Below are 19739 nucleotides of genomic sequence, written 5' to 3' on the forward strand. Positions count from 1 at the left end.
CTAGGAATATTTTTTACTACTTCGTTGGTAATTAATAAAATTAAACACGGTCTCTAGTCTACACTAAGGAACAATGATGATCGCGATGTAAATACGTTCTCTCTCTCTCTCTCTCTCTCTCTCTCTCTCTCTCTCTCTCTCTCTTTTGTTCATTTTTTTCGTATTTTCTTTCTTCTCGAGAAGAAAGGATGGTTAAGTGGAGAAAGAGATAGAGATAGAGAGACAGAGAGAAAGAAACAGACAGACACGATAAGGAGAAGGTACACCTTCCCTTTTCCTTGATTCTCTTGGTATGAGAAGAAAAGAGATCGCGCCATATTTCAGTGGCACGTCCCACGTTAATGCAGCAATTTCGTAGATAGCGAATTTTGCCGTCCCTTCTGTTAATTGCCAGTAAAAGCGAGCCGAGAAGATACGACGAAGACGACGACAACGACGAAGACGAAGACGACGATAACGACGAAGGCAGCAGCCATAGCGAAATGCCAAGTAGTGTATTTTCGGCTTAGCCATCTTTGTTAGGTACGTGTAATCGCGAATTAGAACTGCGACTTATAATTATTTTATGCTGAAATGTTAAACTTTTCTATAATTTCTTTATTCTAATTTTTTCATACGAAAAACAAACTCACGAAAAATCTTTTATTGTCTGTTTTCCCTCCATCCCCATTTCCCACTTGCCTCTCCCTCGAATACGTCGGAATCGTCGATGTGCGAGTTTCGATCGAGTTAATTGGCAATTATTGAATTTTCAAATTAATCATTGTTTTTTTTATTGAAATTCATTTTCTTTTTCAATTAAAATTCATCATCATCATCATTTCTCAAGGTTAAGATCGATCGTAATTATTTTAAATTAAAATTAATAGTTTTTTCTTTTATTGAAAGTCGTCATTGTTTTTTTTTTTGTTTTCTTTCAAAGTTCTCTGATTGATCATAATTTCTCAATAATAGAAATCAACGATCGCAATTAAAATACAAAATCAATCGTAATACGAAATAAAATTGAAATCAATCACGGTATCTGTTCCTATATTTAAAAAAATATTTTTAATTCTATACGAAAATATCGTTTTCCCCGATGAAAATTGATATTGAAATAAAATTGACAAGAGTTACGATGGGCCATAGGAGTGGGGTGGGAGAGGAATAGCTAGGGGTCAACGATAGAGAGAGAAGACCCTACGAGTAATCCGACGCGTTTCCGACGTATCTATGTATATATATATATATATATATATATATACATATATAATACATACACACATTATACATATTCGTAACATTTGATCCCGAGGAAAATTTGCCCCTGGAAGCCAATCCTTCCTTTCCTCCGTACTTTTGTATTTTCTTTTTTTTCCTTCTTTTTTTTTTTGTTTTCTTTTTTATTCTTCTTCCTTTTTTCTGATATCGCACAGTAACAACTATTCATGGGCATACCAAAGTGCAAGCACGGTTAGACTTTGACACGTGCATAAATTCAGAAGGACGTCCTGGAGCATTGTGAGCGCCTTGTCAGAAGGTTCCTCTCGTGCCTTCTTTAGAAATGCCATTTCTCTGCGTCACGCGCTTCTCGTTTCGCGATCTTTCCTTTCTTACCTTCTCGATGGTGTGTCTGGTGAAGAAAAGAGAAGAGAAGAGAAGAGAAGAGAAGAGAAGAGAAGAGAAGAGAAGAGAGAAGAGAAGAGAAGAGAGAAGAGATGAAGAAAGGAAAGAAGAGAAGGGAGAGAAGAGAAGAAGTGAATACTAGCTCGTGCTGGCTCGTTGAAAGAACGAAGACGATATATGCGAACGGAGGAAGATGGATGGATGGACGGATGGATGGACGGATGGATAGATGGATGGATGGATGGATGGATGGATGGATGGATGGATGGAAAGAATTTGTAGGGAAAAAAAAATATTAAGAAGAAAGTGATGCTCGGTGAAAGGTCGAAATCATTTCTCGATGAAACGCATTTAATATGGTGAATGATTTTATAGTTTTGTAATAGTTTAGTATTTGTTGTAGTAATTCAATATTAATATTTAATTGAATTACTTGTGTTTATGTGATTGAAATATTTTCTTCAATATAAAGAAATTTATTAATTTTTTCGTTATATTGAAGATTATAAATTATTGATATATATTATTTAATTATATTACAGTAATAAACTAAACTGCAAAATATATATATATGAGCCATTTATTTTGGCAGTGACTTAAATCAATACCTTCATCGTCAATAAACTATTAAAAAATAAAAAAGATCATTATTTAAAATTGTAACTATTATAAATGTAAACTTAATTTTTTTAGAAAAATGATCATATATCATTTTCAAAATAAACAGCTCAAACATACATAAATATACGTCAGATCCTTCTCTCTCTTTCTCTTCTCTCTCTCTCTCTCTCTCCCTTTCTCTCTCTCTGTGTCAAATAAAATAAGAATAAATTAATTTATTTTCAAAATGTTGAATGTATTTTCTCCCCATTCGTAACGTGTTAGATTGACCGCATGTTGCTCATATCGTTACAATAGGCTTCGAGGTTACTTCGAGACCATATTTCATTGCTCACAAAGCAAAAGTCAAGGTCCTTTCTCTCTCTCTCTCTCTCTCTCTCTCCCTCTCTCACTTTTTTCTCTATTTATATTCCCTCTTTCGCAATCAACTCGCGAATAACGACCATCGTAACGCATATGTGAACATACACATACTATTAACATCTATCTATTGTATATATATATATATATATATATAGTTATACGAACAAATGCGTATAAAGATGATAGAACGTAGAGAGGAGAGAAAAGTTCGAGAGAAAGAGGGTGAGGAAAATGGAGAGAAATAAAATAGGGATGAACAGGAAAAAAGAGAGAGACAGAGAGAGAGAGAGAGAGAGAGTTCATACTTGGACATTATGGGACATTAATGTTGAAAAGAGGATTTAGGATAAGTATGAGGGTAGAGATAAGGGAGAAGAGGGAGAATGAAACAGTTGGTTCATTTATTCCGTTAAAATCGGCAAAAAAGAGAAAGAAGAAAGAAATCATTTAGTTGGCGATATTTGTTTCAGTATATGTGGGAGAAAAAAATTATTTCCTTTTTCTTTTTCTTTCTTTTTCTTTTCTTTTTCACGAACTAACTGCATCCCAATGTAGTTCTCACGACGTACCAATAGAGAAACAAAAATTCTAACTTGCATGCCAACTCCTCCTGGTGATATTTATATATAAATGTCCTACCACTCTGCGACCATCTTGTCGTACATCTGTATGTATATATATATATATATATATATATATATATATATATATATATATGTATTTTAACTACTATTTAACACGCCGTATATAAGAGCTATATACCACACACACATACATAGGACATTCGTCATGTCATTTTATTCTTATTGTCGACGAGCTTTTTCGCAGGTTTTGCGAATGCTCGAGACACACAGACGCACATACACAAAGTAACATGTACCACTACTACACGTATATAATACAGATCGGTCACGATCCTTTTTCCAGGGCAAAAATAGAAACTCGAATATGCGAAATATTCCGAAGGGTAAGGTCCTCGAGTTTCTCGAGACTACGTTACAGTCAATATTTCGCGTCTCGATTTCTGCTTTGTTCTCCTAAGGATATTGCTTCCTTTTTCATCTCTCTCTCTCTCTCTCTCTCTCTCTCTTTTTCTCTTTCTCTTTCTTTTATAACTTCAATATCACGTTTCACAGAAATTTGCCCTCTTTTTTTCTTCATTTTTTTCTCTTTTACTTTTTTTTTTTTTCTTTACGATCGAAAAACGTTTCTACCATTATCATTGATTTTGTCTCTATCGAAAATCTTACGAGTTTTACGAAATCAACTCTTCTTCATCTTTCTTCTTCTTCTTCTTCTGCTTTCTTCTTTTACTAAGTTAGAAAACTCTAAATATAAAGTTAGCTCTTTCATTATTATTATTATCTATAAGATATAATATTTGTCTATGTAAGATAAATATACGAATGTCATGTATCTCCCTAAGGAACGTCAGGAATAGGCACGATTTTGCTTTTCGTTTACCACGAAAACTCTTTTCTTTCTTCTTCTTCTTCTTCTTCTTCTTCTTCTTCTTCTTCTTCTTTTTACTTTTCTACGGCGTGTCGCGAAATTAAATTTCTAAAAGAGCGAACAACCTCTGGCCGGCTCTCCACCATCATATAATACTTCACACATAGTCTCTAGCTAGCGAAAGAGTTAGAAAGAGAGAGAAAGAGAAAGAGTGTGCGTATATATGTGTGTGCGTATGTATATATATATATATATATATATATATGTATATATACAGGGTGTCCCATGCAACTGGTACAGGATGTATCTGCTAAAGGATTGAAAATAGAAAAAGAAATGTTATGAATCAAAGTTTAATAATATTAAACGATGCACAATACATAAATGATTTTACGCATGTTTGTATATCAGTCAGTCAGAAAATAGTGCAACTGCACTTTTTTTTTTTAATGGAAATCTGTAGTTTTGACTGCACCAGTCGACGCATTCAATCTTTTATGCTCTACGTAAAACTATATTAACATAGTTATGCTCTAATCCTATACGTTAGGATGTTATTACTCATTCCTTTCAATACTTGGTGAGATATTCTTCGACTATGACTTAACATAACATTTTTCTTCATTTTCAATCGTTCAAAGAATACAACCTGTTCCAGTTAACCATGGAACACCCCGTGTATACAAAGGAACAGAGATTTCGTGCGCGTTCACCGTGAAATTATTTCGGTATAGAGTCAACGCAGAAATGAAACTTTAATGCGTAAAGCAAAGTCCATGGATAGAGTTAGAGTTAGGTGTTAATACAAAGTTTTTCAAAGCTCTTGGCGAATGATGATCACCTCGTAAACACTTTTACGTGAATAACATCATAATATATACATACATACGATAAATTCATTAATAGATAAAGATAAACCCAGCGTATGCGTCGTCGTACTTTCGTAAAATACGAAATGGTCGAAACTTGAACATCCTTATATACATACATAGATACTTATATGAATATGTGTACGTAAATACGTAAGTATCTCTTCCAACACACGAGCACAAAGAGCAATGGAGACATGGACAGAGAATAGAATTCTCTCAAAGTTGGTCAAGAGCAACTAAACGGCTCAGAGAAATGTCCGAACCATGCGTTCAAAACCTTCTCCACTACTACCACCCCTTTCTCCCACCCACTTGCTTTAACCCTTCCCCTTTGCCCTCCCGTTCCCAAGCCCACCAAACGACTACGAAACTCTCGGACGGAGAAACAGAAGAGAACAGAAGAGAAACCGAGTGGAAGCTTAAAAGCGATTGTCAGGGACAACCAAACCTGCCCCCAACTTCCACCCATTCTCCTCCCCTATCTATACCCCTCTATCGTATAAACTTCGAGTTGGTTCACCGTTGTGGCTTTTACTGTGCGTCGACATGGCACTTCCGAAGAAGGGAAGAAAGAGATAGTCAGAGAAAGAGATAAACAGACAGAAAGAAAGAGAGAGAGAGAGAGAGAATACCTTTACATTAATCCTCTCTCTCTCTCTTTTTCTCTATATTTCTCTTTCTCTCTAATCTTTCTGATCAAACAAGTAATCGTTGAAATTGTTCTCTATCTCTCTCTTTCTCTCTGTCTCTCAAAAGTTTCTATTAAAGGTTTCCATCGAAGGATCATGAAAGAGGGTTTTGACCGAACTATAGTCCACAATATAAAGAGTAAAACCATTTAGAGAACCCGAGTGTTACCGTAGGACGTTGAAGTTTACGTCTTACGTACGATTTCATTCAACAAAATGTACATACCTAAGTAAGTTAGAGTATATATATATATATACCTATCTATTTATCTATTTATCTATCCATCTATCTATCTATCTACTCCGACTATCCTCGAACCACCCCAATTCTCTTCTCTGTATCGTATGTTTAAGCTCCTTAACTTTCTCTCTCTCTCTCACTCTTTCTCTTTTTGTCAAATGTATAACACTATCTCTATTATATGAATGAATTCGTTTAAATTACGTAGATAACTATTTACTTACGTTCGAAACGTAAAGGATTTTGATATTGACACCTTTTCTTTTTTTATTTCATTGTTTTTCTTTTTTCTTTTCAGTTTTTTCCTTCCTTTTTTTTCTAGTATTCATCTTTTTTTTTTTTTTTATTTTTATAATTCTTTTATTTTAATTCTTTTACAGAGATGATATTCATTGTATTGGAAGAGAGTGAGAGAGAGAGAGAGAGAGAGAGAGAGAGAGAAAAAAAGAACACGTACACGTGCGCATATTTAAACGGCATTATATCGGAACGATTCGAAAATTTATTCCTGCGTTTTCGCGCGGCTCAACGCTTCTTTTTTCTTTTTTTTCTTTTTTGTTTTCCTTCTTTTTGTTTTTGTCCATTGGGGTGTTCAACGACGATTTAAATAATCCCAATTGGTATTCGCAATATTCTATGAGAGATTGTTATTTAAAAAAAAAAAAAGATGGAAAAGAAAAAAGAGAGAGAGAGAGAGAGAGGAAAAAAAACACTTTAAACATGGCACAGCACGGTACAATATAGCAAGGTAAAATAATTCATTTCAATTTGGAAAATACGCGTATTGATAATTAATTAAATAATTAATTCAATTTGTATACGGCTGCATCGATGCGTAAAAAATAACAGATAATGCAATCGAGAGAAAGAGAGAGATAGAGAGAGACCGCCTATTAACGAAACGTCGAAAGTGTCTGATATTCATGTATATAGAATGCACGAATATATATACATATATACATACATAAATACATAGATACATATATATATATATAAATATATATATTGTATATAGGTACGCGTACGTTCACCTATCCAGTGAGTCGCTCCTATTATAGCGGCTTGTCAGTCTGCTCTTGACACACGCCGTGCCAGAGCTCTCTTGTTTCATATTGCTCTCTGGTCCGAAAGAGAGAGACAGGGATAGAAACAGAGACAGGAAAGAGAGAGGGAGAAAGAGGAACAGAGGGATGGTAGATATAGAGAAATTGAAATTTTGTTTAGACGATTTCGTATGGTTCGAGGGTTCGCTACCGAGCGAACGAACAACCGACCAATCTAACGCACGCACGTACAGGGTGAGTCCCATTTTATCCTATAAATTGATTACATTCCAACAATTACTTCCTATCGATAGAAATTGTTGATATATCTTTAATGTTATTATATACGAAAGTTTTATCATTCATTTCTTCTTCTCTTTGTTTTTCTTTTTTATTTTTTTTTTTTTGTTTGTTCGTTAAACTCGTTATACTTTTCGGTATAGCTGTTTTTATGGATAAAGAAGGAAAAAGAAAAGAAAGGATAAAAAAGAAAACAAATAAGTCAATTTACACGCATACACAGGCGCATACACGTAGATAAAGATACACTGGTTTATATTCCAAACAGGATAGAAATTGGCGTTGCGATTGATCGATAAAAAGGAAAAAAAGATAGAAAGAGAAAAAAGAAGACGAAAGAGATTTCTCGTCGCGATTCGCAGATCGAATAGTTTTTTTCAAAATATTTTCATTCCCTTTTTCCAAAGAGACACAAAGCGTTACCATATGCTTCTAGATCTATACGCTATGTGGAAGCTATCGTGCGTACGCACGCATTTATGCGTATACATGTGTACGTGTATGTGTGCTGCGTATTTTGCGTATATTGAAAACGTGTATTCACGTATACATATTTCGTATTATTTCGTTTCCTCTTTTTTCTTTGTTCTTTTTTTTTGGTCCAAATCTTTCCCTCTTCCTTCCTGTTTTTTTTCTTTTCTTTTTTTTTTTATCTCACCAAGCGCGAAATGTTTTTATGTTCGTCAAAAGTACTTCGCGAATTGTATGGAAAAACGAATCGACGAATGAAACAGCAGAAACGAGTTAGATTGCAACACGAATTACAATAGCGTTCAATTTTATTGGACCTCTCTCTCTCTCTCTCTCTCTCCTCGTCTCTTTGTCTTTCTCTCTCTCTCTCTCTCTCTCTCTCTGTTGCATCGAGAAAGAAAATGAGAAAGAAAAAAAAAAAGAAAAAATATAATAAAAAGAAGAAGGAAAGAAAAACCAAATACAAAGAGAGAACAGAGTATAAATCGAATTAATAATTTTATCGTCATTATTTCCCCTAATGATTCGACAGAAGCGCTTGAAACTCCTCCTGATGATCGATGAGAGTTTTGGATTATCGCGGTTTTGTTTTTACGAGACCGCAGAGAGCAATTTTCCCCTTAATATGTATTTACCCTAAGCAAAAGTAGTCATAGACTAAAAACAGAATTAACCACTTTCTCTCTCTCTCAATTTCGGCCATTGTTTATCACATTTTCTCTGTTTTACCTGTTTATATTTTATAGTGTATACGAATTATAGTGTATACGACGACGATCCTCTAGAGATGGGTTAGTTAGAGAGATGATCAACAACAACAGAGAACTGTTGGATAGGGGTTAGGTAAGGTTAGGTGAGGTAGGCAGGCAGGCAAGCAGGGGTAGAGGGAAGGCAACACCAAACTCGAACTTGGCCAATCCTATGCGATAATTATACTCCAACGTTCTGTTGCTGAACACAAGTGAGGGGGAGGAGAGGGTTTCGACGCAAACGAGTCGCATAATTTTCTTTTTCTTTCGATATTTTTTTTTTCTTTTCCTTTCTTCTTCTTTTTTTTTCACGAGATAGTCGTTACCGTCTGTTTCTCGTTTAAAGAGAAATCGAGATTCTATTATCTTTTTTTTCCTATCTTCTTCTTCTTCCTTTTTTTTACTTTTCTTTCTTTTTTCTTTTACTTTTTATTTCACGTGTCTACGGATGAAAAAGAAGAGGAAGAAGAAAGAAAGAAAGAAAGAGAGAATGAATGAAAGAAAAAAAGAAGAAACCCCCTAAAGAATTCTCGTCGAACATAAATCTCTCTTCTAACATATACCAACCTATATTAAAAATGGTTTATACGTTAAAAACGAATCACATTTCGTTAGATATATCATTCGCTCTCTGACGTCTATGTGTGTCTTTTTTCTCTCTCTCTCTCTCGCTCTCTGTGTGTGCGCGTGTATATGTGTTTTTGTACGTGATATCAAGCGAAACTTTGTACATACGAAATAATTTAAAACGATGATACATACGAACGGATATAAATAATAATAATAATATTAATAATAATAATAATAATAATAATAATAATAATAATAATAGTAATAATAATAATAGTAATGATAATAATGAATGATTTCACGATAAATTAAACACTTGTGTTTCGTATATTTAATCGACGTAATATGTCTCTTGAAACATTTGTTTTCATTTATTATTATTATTATTATTATTATTATTATTATTATTATTATTATTATTATTATTATAATTAGTATTATCATTTATTGGAGGTGATGTGGGAGGCTTGATCAAACTAATTTGATTTATTCCGAACGTATAACTACGCACAATGGCACGCATATACGATTTTATATAAATAAACATAGTACATCGAAATCTTTCTCTGTTAGATCTAATCTCTTCGTTGGTGGTCTATCTTTATCCGTTCGAGCGAGAGTGAAAGATTAAGAATAAAAAGAAGTGCGAAAATAAAAACGAGAAGTTGAAAAATAGTAAAAAAAAAAAAAAAAAGGATGAAAAAGAAAAACGAAAGAAACAACAACGACGACGCCGACGGAATCAAAGGAAGTAAAAGAGAGAAGAAGTGTGTGAAAGAGGGTGACGGTAAATTTAATTGGCACTTGGCAGCCGACCGGCTGACGCGTAAAAGTCGAACGAGTGGTGGCGATGTGGTGGGGAGGGAGAAGGGGATGGAGAATGGTGTTTCAAGGTGGGAAGAGAGAGAATGGGGTGAGAGAGAAACCGACGTGATCTTTCACACCATTGTTTAATAAGTTGGCCTCGTGCCTAAGCACGATAGACCACCATGATCGTGTTTTAATCACAGACACACACCCACACACTTATGTACGTACATATGTAAATATAATATATCTGTCCAATCGATGAGTATGTATGTGCGTGTGTGTCCTTGATGTGTGTCCAACATAACAACTCGATATTAAACTTTTCCAGGGAGGGATGATGGGGTAGTAGAGTGGGTCGGATGGGTGGGTGGATGAATAAATGGATGGGACGAATTACTCGTTACAACCACAGGGATTGGGAGGTGGTTGAGGTAAACAGTAGTTGTAATAGTATTAGTAGTTGTTAAACGTTTCTCTCAATTACGATTTTAACATTTTCCCCGCATTTAACAATTGTGTAAATACAATCACGTAGATAATTAGACGTAAGAGAGAGAGAGAGAGAGAGAGAAAAGCATTAATACCGAACGTTCTTCCAATGATCATTATCAACGTAGAGGATGCGCCTATAAACGTGATTTATTTTTATAGGAGGTCGAAAAGAAGAAAAAGACAAAGATAAAAAAAAAGGCATCCCTCTCGGACCGAAGGATTCGTCCTAATCCGTTTAATAATTATACGATTACCGTTGATAATAAGATTGATGATATCTTCTCTCTCTCTCTCTCTCTCTCTCTCTCTCTCTCTCTCTCTCTCTCTCTCTCTCTCACACACACACACACAGTTCTTCTCTCTCTTTAGGGGAGATGATTTATTAATTTGCTTTATTATATAACATAATATAAATTAAACAAGTTAAATTTTCTACGAAAATTTTCCATCCATTCTATTCCTCTGTCAATTGTCTTTTATCTAATAGGATAGATCATTAATTATTATCATTGTTATTTTATACATATATATATATATATATATATATATATATATATATATATATATAATCAATACAATATGCATATATATATATGTATATATGTATATATATATAGATCGTAATAGCGATGTCAAGACGTTTAAGAGTTTAAGAGAAAATTATGATTTATTATTATTAAAGCGGTCTATGGACCATAAACGAGACAAGACAATATTCGTGGCTAATCTTCCTTCTAAATACTTACGTAGGACGAAAGGGATTATTGAAAGGGATAATGGTTAAGTATATATATATATATATATACACACATACACATATGTATATATACAGCATGGTCGAAATCAAGTCTATTCGCGTTTATGGATCTCTTCATTGAAAAAGGAAAAAGAAATTAAAAAAAGAAAAAAAAAGGGGAGAGGAAATTATAGAGAAAGAACAAAGAAAAAAAGAGAACAAGAGAGAGAGAAGGATACTAAAGCAAAGCGAAACAATGGCGTTGTATCTTCGTGCTAGTGATGAACGAGCGTGGGCGTGAAAGGATCGGAAAGAATGATAAATTCAGCGAGAATGGAAAGCTTTCTCTCTCTCTCTCTCTCTCTCTCTCTCTCACTCTCTTTCTCTCTATCTGTCTATCCATCTATCTATCTCTCTTTAAGGTCTCGCTGAATTCGAGCCGGTTTCATTGCGTGGGCAAGCAAAACGACGATATTCGTCGTCGTCGTCGTCGTCGTCGTCGTCGTCGTCGTATTAGAAATTTATCACTTATCACGTTAAAAAATCGTGCGCACACGAGCCAATCGTTAATCCTCGCTATATATAATGTTCCTTTTTTTCTATATTTTTTTTCTCATTTTTTTTCGTGCTAATTTTTTTTTTTTTTTTTTTTTTTATAGAATGAAAAAGGAACACTCGTTATCGGTGTTGAGCACGAGAATCGATTAATTAATATTTTAATGGTATTCGTACTTGTTCGAAGTAATCATAAGATCACTACGTTAATAATTTCGTATTTTATTCGTCCCTATCCTTGATATTTGTGCCCTCGTGTTTGTTTATCTTTTTTTCTCTGAATGTCCTAGGTGTATGCCTACCTCGTATATATACGTGTGTGTATGTATTTATGTAGTATCGTTTCGTTTCGTTCTTTCTTTCTTTTTCTTTTTTTTTGTTTTTTATCTTCTTCTTGCTCTGTTACAGATGGCAACGGCGAGGTCGAGGATCTCGAATCGGACGTACAGGATTATAATACCGAGGAGGATTACAACGACGTCTTCGATTCGACGATGAACGGGTGAATCATTTTTTATTATCATTACCATTACCATCATCATTATTATTATCAATATTTCTTAGAGGAAAAAAGAAAAAAAAAAGCATGAAAAAAAATGAACATTACAATATCCAACCTTCTCGGCATATTTCGAAAACAAAACATCACATCAACCATCCCTAATCCTGAAAATCCCCTCAACACATAACCCTCCACCTCCCACCCGACCTTCTCACCCCACGATCGATCGATCCTTCGAATCTACACTTTGAAATATTAAAAACTCGACGTCTCAACTTGTATACGAGAAATGTCAAGCTTTCAGGAGGAAGGTTCTCTGTCTAATTGTTGTAAAAGGGGTTTATGGAGAGAGCGGGAGTAATGGTAGGTAGAAAAGCGAAAGAGAAAGAGGGATGAAAAGGGAGGAGTGGGTAAGGGAGGGGACAGGGAATGGAAAACGCCCTTCCTTCTCTCTTCTGTCTCTCTCTCTCTCTCTCTCTCTCTCTTTCTCTCTCTGTGTACTAGGAAACCGAGTTGGAAGCGCGCCGCGGGGCTTAATAAGGAAGCGACTTGATTGGTTCGATTCGAAAGTTAATAATGCCACTTCCTGTGGTGTGTACAGTGTCTCGGAGGTACTGTGTTACTACTACTCTTCGTATACGTCGTCGTCACAGTCGTCGTCGTCATCGTCGTCGTCGTAGCTCGTTCGCGCGAGCTTTTGCGGGCGGCCAGGCCGCATGATTAAATTTGAATTTTCCCTATTCCCCACCTCATCCAACCAAACCAACCAACCAACCAACCAACGAAACCAACTCAACCCACCCACCCATCCATCCACCCACCTACCTACCAACCCCTTATCCCCGCGCTCTCACCGAATGCCGGATGAGAGTTAATTTACAGAGGTGCCGGCGATAGGGGCCAATCTGCAATTCCGGTACTATCGCGAATTACATTTTCACATCATTCCGTTATAAACGGATCGGTACAAATTACATTTCTTTTTTGCTTTCCGCTCCTCTCCCTCTTTCCTTTTATTTTTTCTTTCCTTTTCTTTTTCCTTTTACTTTTTCTTCTTTCTTTTACTTTTCTCTTTTTTCTTTTTCTTCATAATCCTATTCTCAATAATTCTCTCTTTTTTCTTTTATTTTTTTTTCATTTAAAAAGAATTTTTTTTTTGTTAAATTGATCGAATTGACATAAAAAAGAAAAATAATAAATGCCTTCTAATTGACTAGGATGATAATTTTTTGATCAATTTTGTTTCGTAGTCTGGCACGTGCCGCGACATTCGGCCCTAGGATTATCCTCCCTCCCACTCCTTGCCATCGGTTAACTCATTCTGATACTACCACTATATACTACATACTATATTACTCTTGTAAATACTACCTTTTTAGGAATTTATTTAGGTCATTCATTCCATTCATTCATCATCTTCTCTGTATTTTATAAAGTTACTCTTTAATTAAAAGAAAAGAGAATTCATTTAATTCATTCAAAAGTCCATTTATTTATTTCATTCATTCAAAATTTCATTCATTAAAAAGTCCATTCATTAAAAAGTCCATTCATTTGTTTCATTCATTAAAAAGTCCATTTGTTTCATTCATTAAAAAGTCCATTCTTTGTTTCTTTCATTAAAAAGTCCATTCATTTGTTTCATTCATTAAAAAGTCCATTTGTTTCTTTCATTCAAAAGTCCATTCATTTGTTTCATTCATTCAAAAGTTCATTCATTTGTTTCATTCATCAAAAGTTCATTCATTTGTTTCATTCATTCAAAAAGTTCATTCATTTGTTTCATTCTTCAAAAGTTCATTCATTTGTTTCATTCATTAAAAAGTCCATTCAAATGTTTCATTCATTAAAAAGTCCATTCATTTGTTTCATTCATTGATAAGTCCATTCATATGTTTCATTCATTTAAATGTCCATTCATTTGTTTCATTCATTCAAAAGTACATTCATTGATCTTTTCCCGCTTTTTATAATGGTTTTTTTTAATTAAAAAAAAAGTTTCTATTAATTAATTAACAATAATTAAATAACAAAAGTTATTTAAAAAATATATATATATAATTTAACAATGCGTTGAAATTAATATAACAATTAATAAAACGTAAGCAATTATTAATCGTCATGAATTTGATTGCGATCATTAATTTAATAAATAATTAAAGGTATAATAGATGTAAATACATACATTCATAGATAAATATACAAATACAATAAAGCACAAATGAACCAATCAAAAGAGGAGCAATTAGAAGATAATGAAATATAGAAATAGGTTTCGCGTTATCTAAATTTGTACTTAGGATATTTCAAAATGTTGTTTATACATCATATATACATACATACATACATACATACCATACATACATGCACGCATACATATATATATATATATATATATCGTAAACGTAAAGCATTACACACGCGTTATTATAATTAGTTGCTTTATTATCGATATCACAATTATGAAACTAAGAGAGATAGAAAGTGGAAGGGAGAAGGAGAGAGAAAGAGAGAGAAAGAGGTTACCATTCTGCATATGCATGGTCGCCTGTCTGTGTATATATCGTATGTGCATGAACGTTCTCAAAGTCGACTTCTACCGCGATCACTATACATTATTCCGCCCTAAACGCGGCGCACCTCCATTAATATTGATGCCCTACGTAGCTCCTTGTAGGCTTTCCAAAGAGAGAATGAGAGAGAGAGAGAGAGAGAGAGAGAGAGAGAGGAATATACATTTATATACGGTGTTAAGAAAGCATCGATTACACCGATTAGAAATGTCTAAGTAATAGGAAGGAAAAGATTTTTTTTTCTTTTGCGAATATCCAACTCTTGTCTTAAATGACAAAGGTCTGAGTTCCTCTCTCTCTCTCTCTCTCTGTACCGAAAAATATATTTATAAAGGACCGCAAGAAAGTGACTAGGAAAAGCGATACAAATTGTTCCGCTTAAAACCTCTTAGTTCTTTTTTGGCTCGATGTTACCACCGGTGAAACAAAACTGGCAGAGTTTGTGTTAGTGGGGGAGGAGGGGGAGGTCACAGGCGAGGTAAGGCGTTGCATTATTTATAGAAACCTTAGGCAGACGCCTAATCCTCGTCTGAGACTGTCTCCTGACTAATGTTCTTTTCGTTTGGTGGAAGGGGTGAGAAAATAAAAAGGAAAAAAAAAATATATACACGGATAATAGGTCTACCGAAAGAAAACGAGGATTCGTTCTCACCTCTTTTTCTTTTTTTTTTTTTTTTTTTTTTTTTCTTTTTATCTTTTCGATTAATCGACTTATCATAGAGTTTCGATCATTAACATTTTTGATATAGCATCGATCTAATATGAATTAATCAAAGTAAGGATTTTTTTCACAATGACACAATGTTCTGTTAGAAAAAAAAATATATATATATATATACGCATATATGCAAATAATTTTTGTTTGAAAAATTTTTTTCCTTATTTGTTTTTTCTTTTCCTTTTTTTTTTTCTTTTTCTTTTTCTTTTCTTTTCTTTTTCTTTTCTTTTCTTTTTTCCAACGCATCGTTCGACGATAAAAATTCTCTCGAAAATTTAGTAGAAGCCTTAAGGCAAGGAAGAGAAAGATTATCGAGATACACACATACATACATATACATAATATGTATATATACATGTATATATATGTATACATACGTATACATACGTATACATACATAGCCTTCTTTTCCCTATCATCTCTTCGGTCCCGTGGCAGAAACGGACGGCCACTTATTCGCTCGTTTTCCCTATATAAGTATAGTCCTATGCAAAACAACCCTGTTACGTATATATATACATATATACATATATACATATATACATACATATAACTTCTTGTTTGCTCGTTGAATATCATCTTTGACGCGTTCTCTTGATCGCCTAAAGGAGAAAAGAAAAGAATAGAAAAAAAAGAGAAGAGAGAGAGAGATAGAGAGAGAAAGAGAAAACAAACGTAACGAAACGAAACAAAATAAAACAAACTTTATCCGCATCCAATTAATTTTAACCATTGAAAAATGAAATAAAAAATCATTCATTCGTTTACATTGCATACGTAATGATACCGTATGTTATTAGATCAAACGCGTATTATCGTATCGAACGTGTTCATGCCTATCGATTGAAAGGGGATAAAGAGAGGGATGGTGTAGTGATGCAAAATCGATACATTTTTAATTGCGGCCGAAGAAATATAATAATTTAATAATAAATGTTTTTCGTATTTTTTTTTTTCTTTTCTTTTTTTTCATCGAATGCATAATAATTTTTTATTCGTTTACGTTAAGGTTTAAACATTCAACCAAGAGAGAGAGAGAGAGAGAGAGAGAGGGAGAGAGTATGTACGAAATACAATTAAACATAGAAAGAGAAACTTCTTGTTTGGCCTGTACATAAAAGCGATGACTTACTGATCATAGGTTGATTTATATTCAATAACCAGGCAGTAAACGCAAGGCTAGTTACTAACACAATGACTTCGTGTACAATCACTACGTTCACCATGAACGTAGATAGAATACGTCGAACGATCGACCAATGCCATAACTTTGTCTCTCTCTCTCTCTCTCTCTCTCTCTCTCTCTCTCTCTCTCTCTCTCTCTGACATACACGTGTGTGTATGTATGTGTATGTCCATGATACCATGTTTGCGGCTTATGCACGTTCAAGCTCGCGTGTACATAGTGGGTAGGTATAGTTAAAGGGTCAGAGAAACCGATAAGGCAAACCCGACGATTGGTTCTCCGTTTTCGTAGAAAACCATCTTAGGCTTAAAAGTATGTTCCATCATTCAGAAAGAATTGTTAGACGTCAGATTTGATTATTATCAAACTCTAGACGAGTCGGGTTTTAGATGGATAAATCTGAAAATATTTCAAACGTAATCAAGAAATATATGTATATATATATTTAATATGGGATATGGTAAAATGTAATAATAAAATATATATATATATATAAAATTAAATTAAATCTTTTTCTGAATAATAACAAGAAATATAAAATCATGTTTCACAAAACGTTTTACAAACCGATTACATGCCCTATCATTAAATTATGCGATTCATACATACGCATATTATGTATGAAATATACGTATATATATAGATACGTATAATACAACTTCTAACATCGTAACGATGATAGGGGAATAACCGATTGCTGTATATGTACGTACATATATATACATATATATGTATATATATATATATATATATATTACTATATATACTATAAATATATATCATTTTGCTCGAGTGCATCGTACTCTATAGTTTTAAGGGATGGAGAATGTACGGCAGGGGAGGTACGAGGGAGATGAACGTTGCTCTATTAACGCGCTCATATTTAATATTCCATTCGCGTCGTTGAACCACGACATCCGGTTCTCTCTCTCTCTCTATCTCTCTCTCTTTCTCTCCCTCTCTTCCTCTCTCTCTCTTTTTAAAATTTATGTATCGGTACAAAGTAGACATGCACGAGATTGCTCCCACTTAGAAAGTAAAGAAAACCGGAAGCTGCATTTGATTAAGACTTCCATGTAACTTCTCTCCCAATGCCAAATTAAGGAAGGTGCTTTTCTTTCTCCCTCCCCCTTCTCTCTCTCTCTTCCTCTCTCTCTCTCTCTCTCTCTATTACGATAGTGCCTTTGACAAAGCGCCTTTTGATTGGGCTTCGTTTCTTTCTTTCTCTGTTTCTTTCTCTCTCTCTCTCTCTCTCTCTCTCTCTCTCTCTTTGTTTTATTTTTTTTTCTTTTACTCTCTTTCTCTCGTACGTTCGCGACAACATAGAGGGGACAACTGGGTTGGTGGGGGTAGAAAGGGACAGAATGAGGTGGGGAGGGTGTGGGTGGTACAGGAGACACGAGACGAGACTAGACTTAACGAGAGGGGGAGAGAGAGAGAGAGAGGGAAAAGAGGGTGAATCGGATCGTACTCGAGGGTCGAGCTAAAGGACGCTCGTAAATTGATTTATAAGCACGTTTATTCGAGAAATAATGTAAGGGTGCTCTTCTTCTTCCTTCTTCCTTCTTTTATGTTTCTTTTCTCTGATTTTTTTTTGTGCCTTTTTTTTCTTTTTTTTTTTTTTTTCTATCGAGATCGTTTCTCTCGAATGTGTTTCGTTTACAGAACCGACGTGGACGCGAGCACTGGCAGCAAAAGTGGTACTTTGAAGTTTGTCAGGACCCTCTCGAATATATCGAAGGACGAAGGTGGCGTAGCTCATATGCGTTGCGAGGCTGTTGGTGATCCACCACCTATCAAAATACGTTGGTATAAAAATGAAGCACCCCTTGAAGAGAAACGACCGAAGATCACGATAAGGAAAATTCATGCTCAGGTATTTTTTATTCATTATATAGATATTATTAATATAAATGAAATGTAATGAGGAATGAATTAAATATATAAAGTATTTGTTTGACTATTATTCTTTTTCGTCCGTCCATTAAAAGATACGGGAACGTAATAGTATTTGATCCGATTAAAACCGAATAATAATTAATTATTCGTCGATAACATTGTAAAAAAGAAAAACATTATTTTACAGGCACACGAGCACGCAGCTAAGAACATAGCCGGTAGTCGTCTTAAGATCACTAACCTCGACGTTTCCGACGTTGGATTTTACTCGTGTCGCGTGACCAATGGTAAAGATCAGATTCAAAGCGAGGGTACCTTAAGGGTCGATTCAACACAGAAATGGCAAGGCAAGTTACAACCAAACTTTTACAATTTCTTTAGTTTACATTTCTATCATTTCTATTCTTCAAAGAATCGTTACAAACGAACAAACGTTATTATCTTCAATATTAATTATATTAACGTGTGTGTGTGTGTGTGTGTGATCGTTTTTATTAATCATCATTTAACTTATGCGATCATTCTTTTTTAAATTAATCCATTAGCTTTCGGAGAAACTCAATCGTTCGGAGAAACGTTCTTGAATGGATAGTTCGCGTAATGAAAAATGAAACAAAAAAAAAAATAAATAAATAAATAAATAAAAAAGAAAAAAGAGAGAGAGAGAAAGAAGTGACAGCTTCGACAAACGTTCTAACCCTTCGAACATTGGACTAAACGCGAACGCGGAATTTCTAGAAAATTCGCGTTACCCGACATTCCCAGTGAATTCTAACAATTCACCCTCGGACGTCTGACAAGGGTTGAAGGGGTAGGTAGATAGGTAGGTAGGTAGGTAGGTAGGTAGGTAGGTAGGTAGGTAGGTAGGTAGGTAGGTAGGTAGGTAGGTAGAATGGGGGATAGAAGATGAAGAGAAGGAGGAGGGTAATACTCTCACTCTCTCTCTTTCTCTCTCTCTTTCGTGAAAAGAGAGAATCAAGACGGTTTACAAGGACTCTTCGTTTCGAGAGTCATACAGTCAGCTACTATGCTTTTGTAAAAAAAGAGAGAGAAAGAGAAAGAGAATAAGGATCGGAGGATAGAGAGGAGGAGGAGGAGGAAGAGGGAGAGAATTTCCGCATTAGTGCTTCGAAGAGAAGTCTACTAACGGACGATCAAAAAAGTCGAGACCCCTTAATCGTTTCTCAGAACCTTCTTACACCTCTCCCTCTCTACATCATCACCACGACACCCCCCTGTCGATGGTTAGACTTCATAAAGTTCGTACTTAATTATTTAAAGTCGACTTC

At 34.6% G+C, this 19739-nt stretch overlaps 1 protein-coding gene across 5 annotated transcripts in view; it reads left to right on the top strand.

Annotated features, from left to right (window-relative positions):
* Positions 1-19739, top strand: part of Ror (tyrosine-protein kinase transmembrane receptor Ror) — a 188181-nt gene that overhangs the window by 146098 nt on the left and 22344 nt on the right. For all 5 annotated transcript variants that reach the window (XM_085662808.1, XM_035884907.2, XM_035884908.2 and 2 more), the window contains 3 exons: positions 11981-12074; positions 18217-18427; positions 18638-18797. In XM_085662808.1, coding sequence (XP_085518934.1) covers positions 11981-12074; positions 18217-18427; positions 18638-18797 — 465 coding nt within the window. The remainder of the gene's footprint in view (positions 1-11980; positions 12075-18216; positions 18428-18637; positions 18798-19739) is intronic.

The sequence above is a fragment of the Vespa mandarinia genome, chromosome 19 (genome assembly GCF_050613455.1).
Source record: "Vespa mandarinia isolate Hongniang chromosome 19, ASM5061345v1, whole genome shotgun sequence".
NCBI lineage: Eukaryota > Metazoa > Arthropoda > Insecta > Hymenoptera > Vespidae > Vespa > Vespa mandarinia.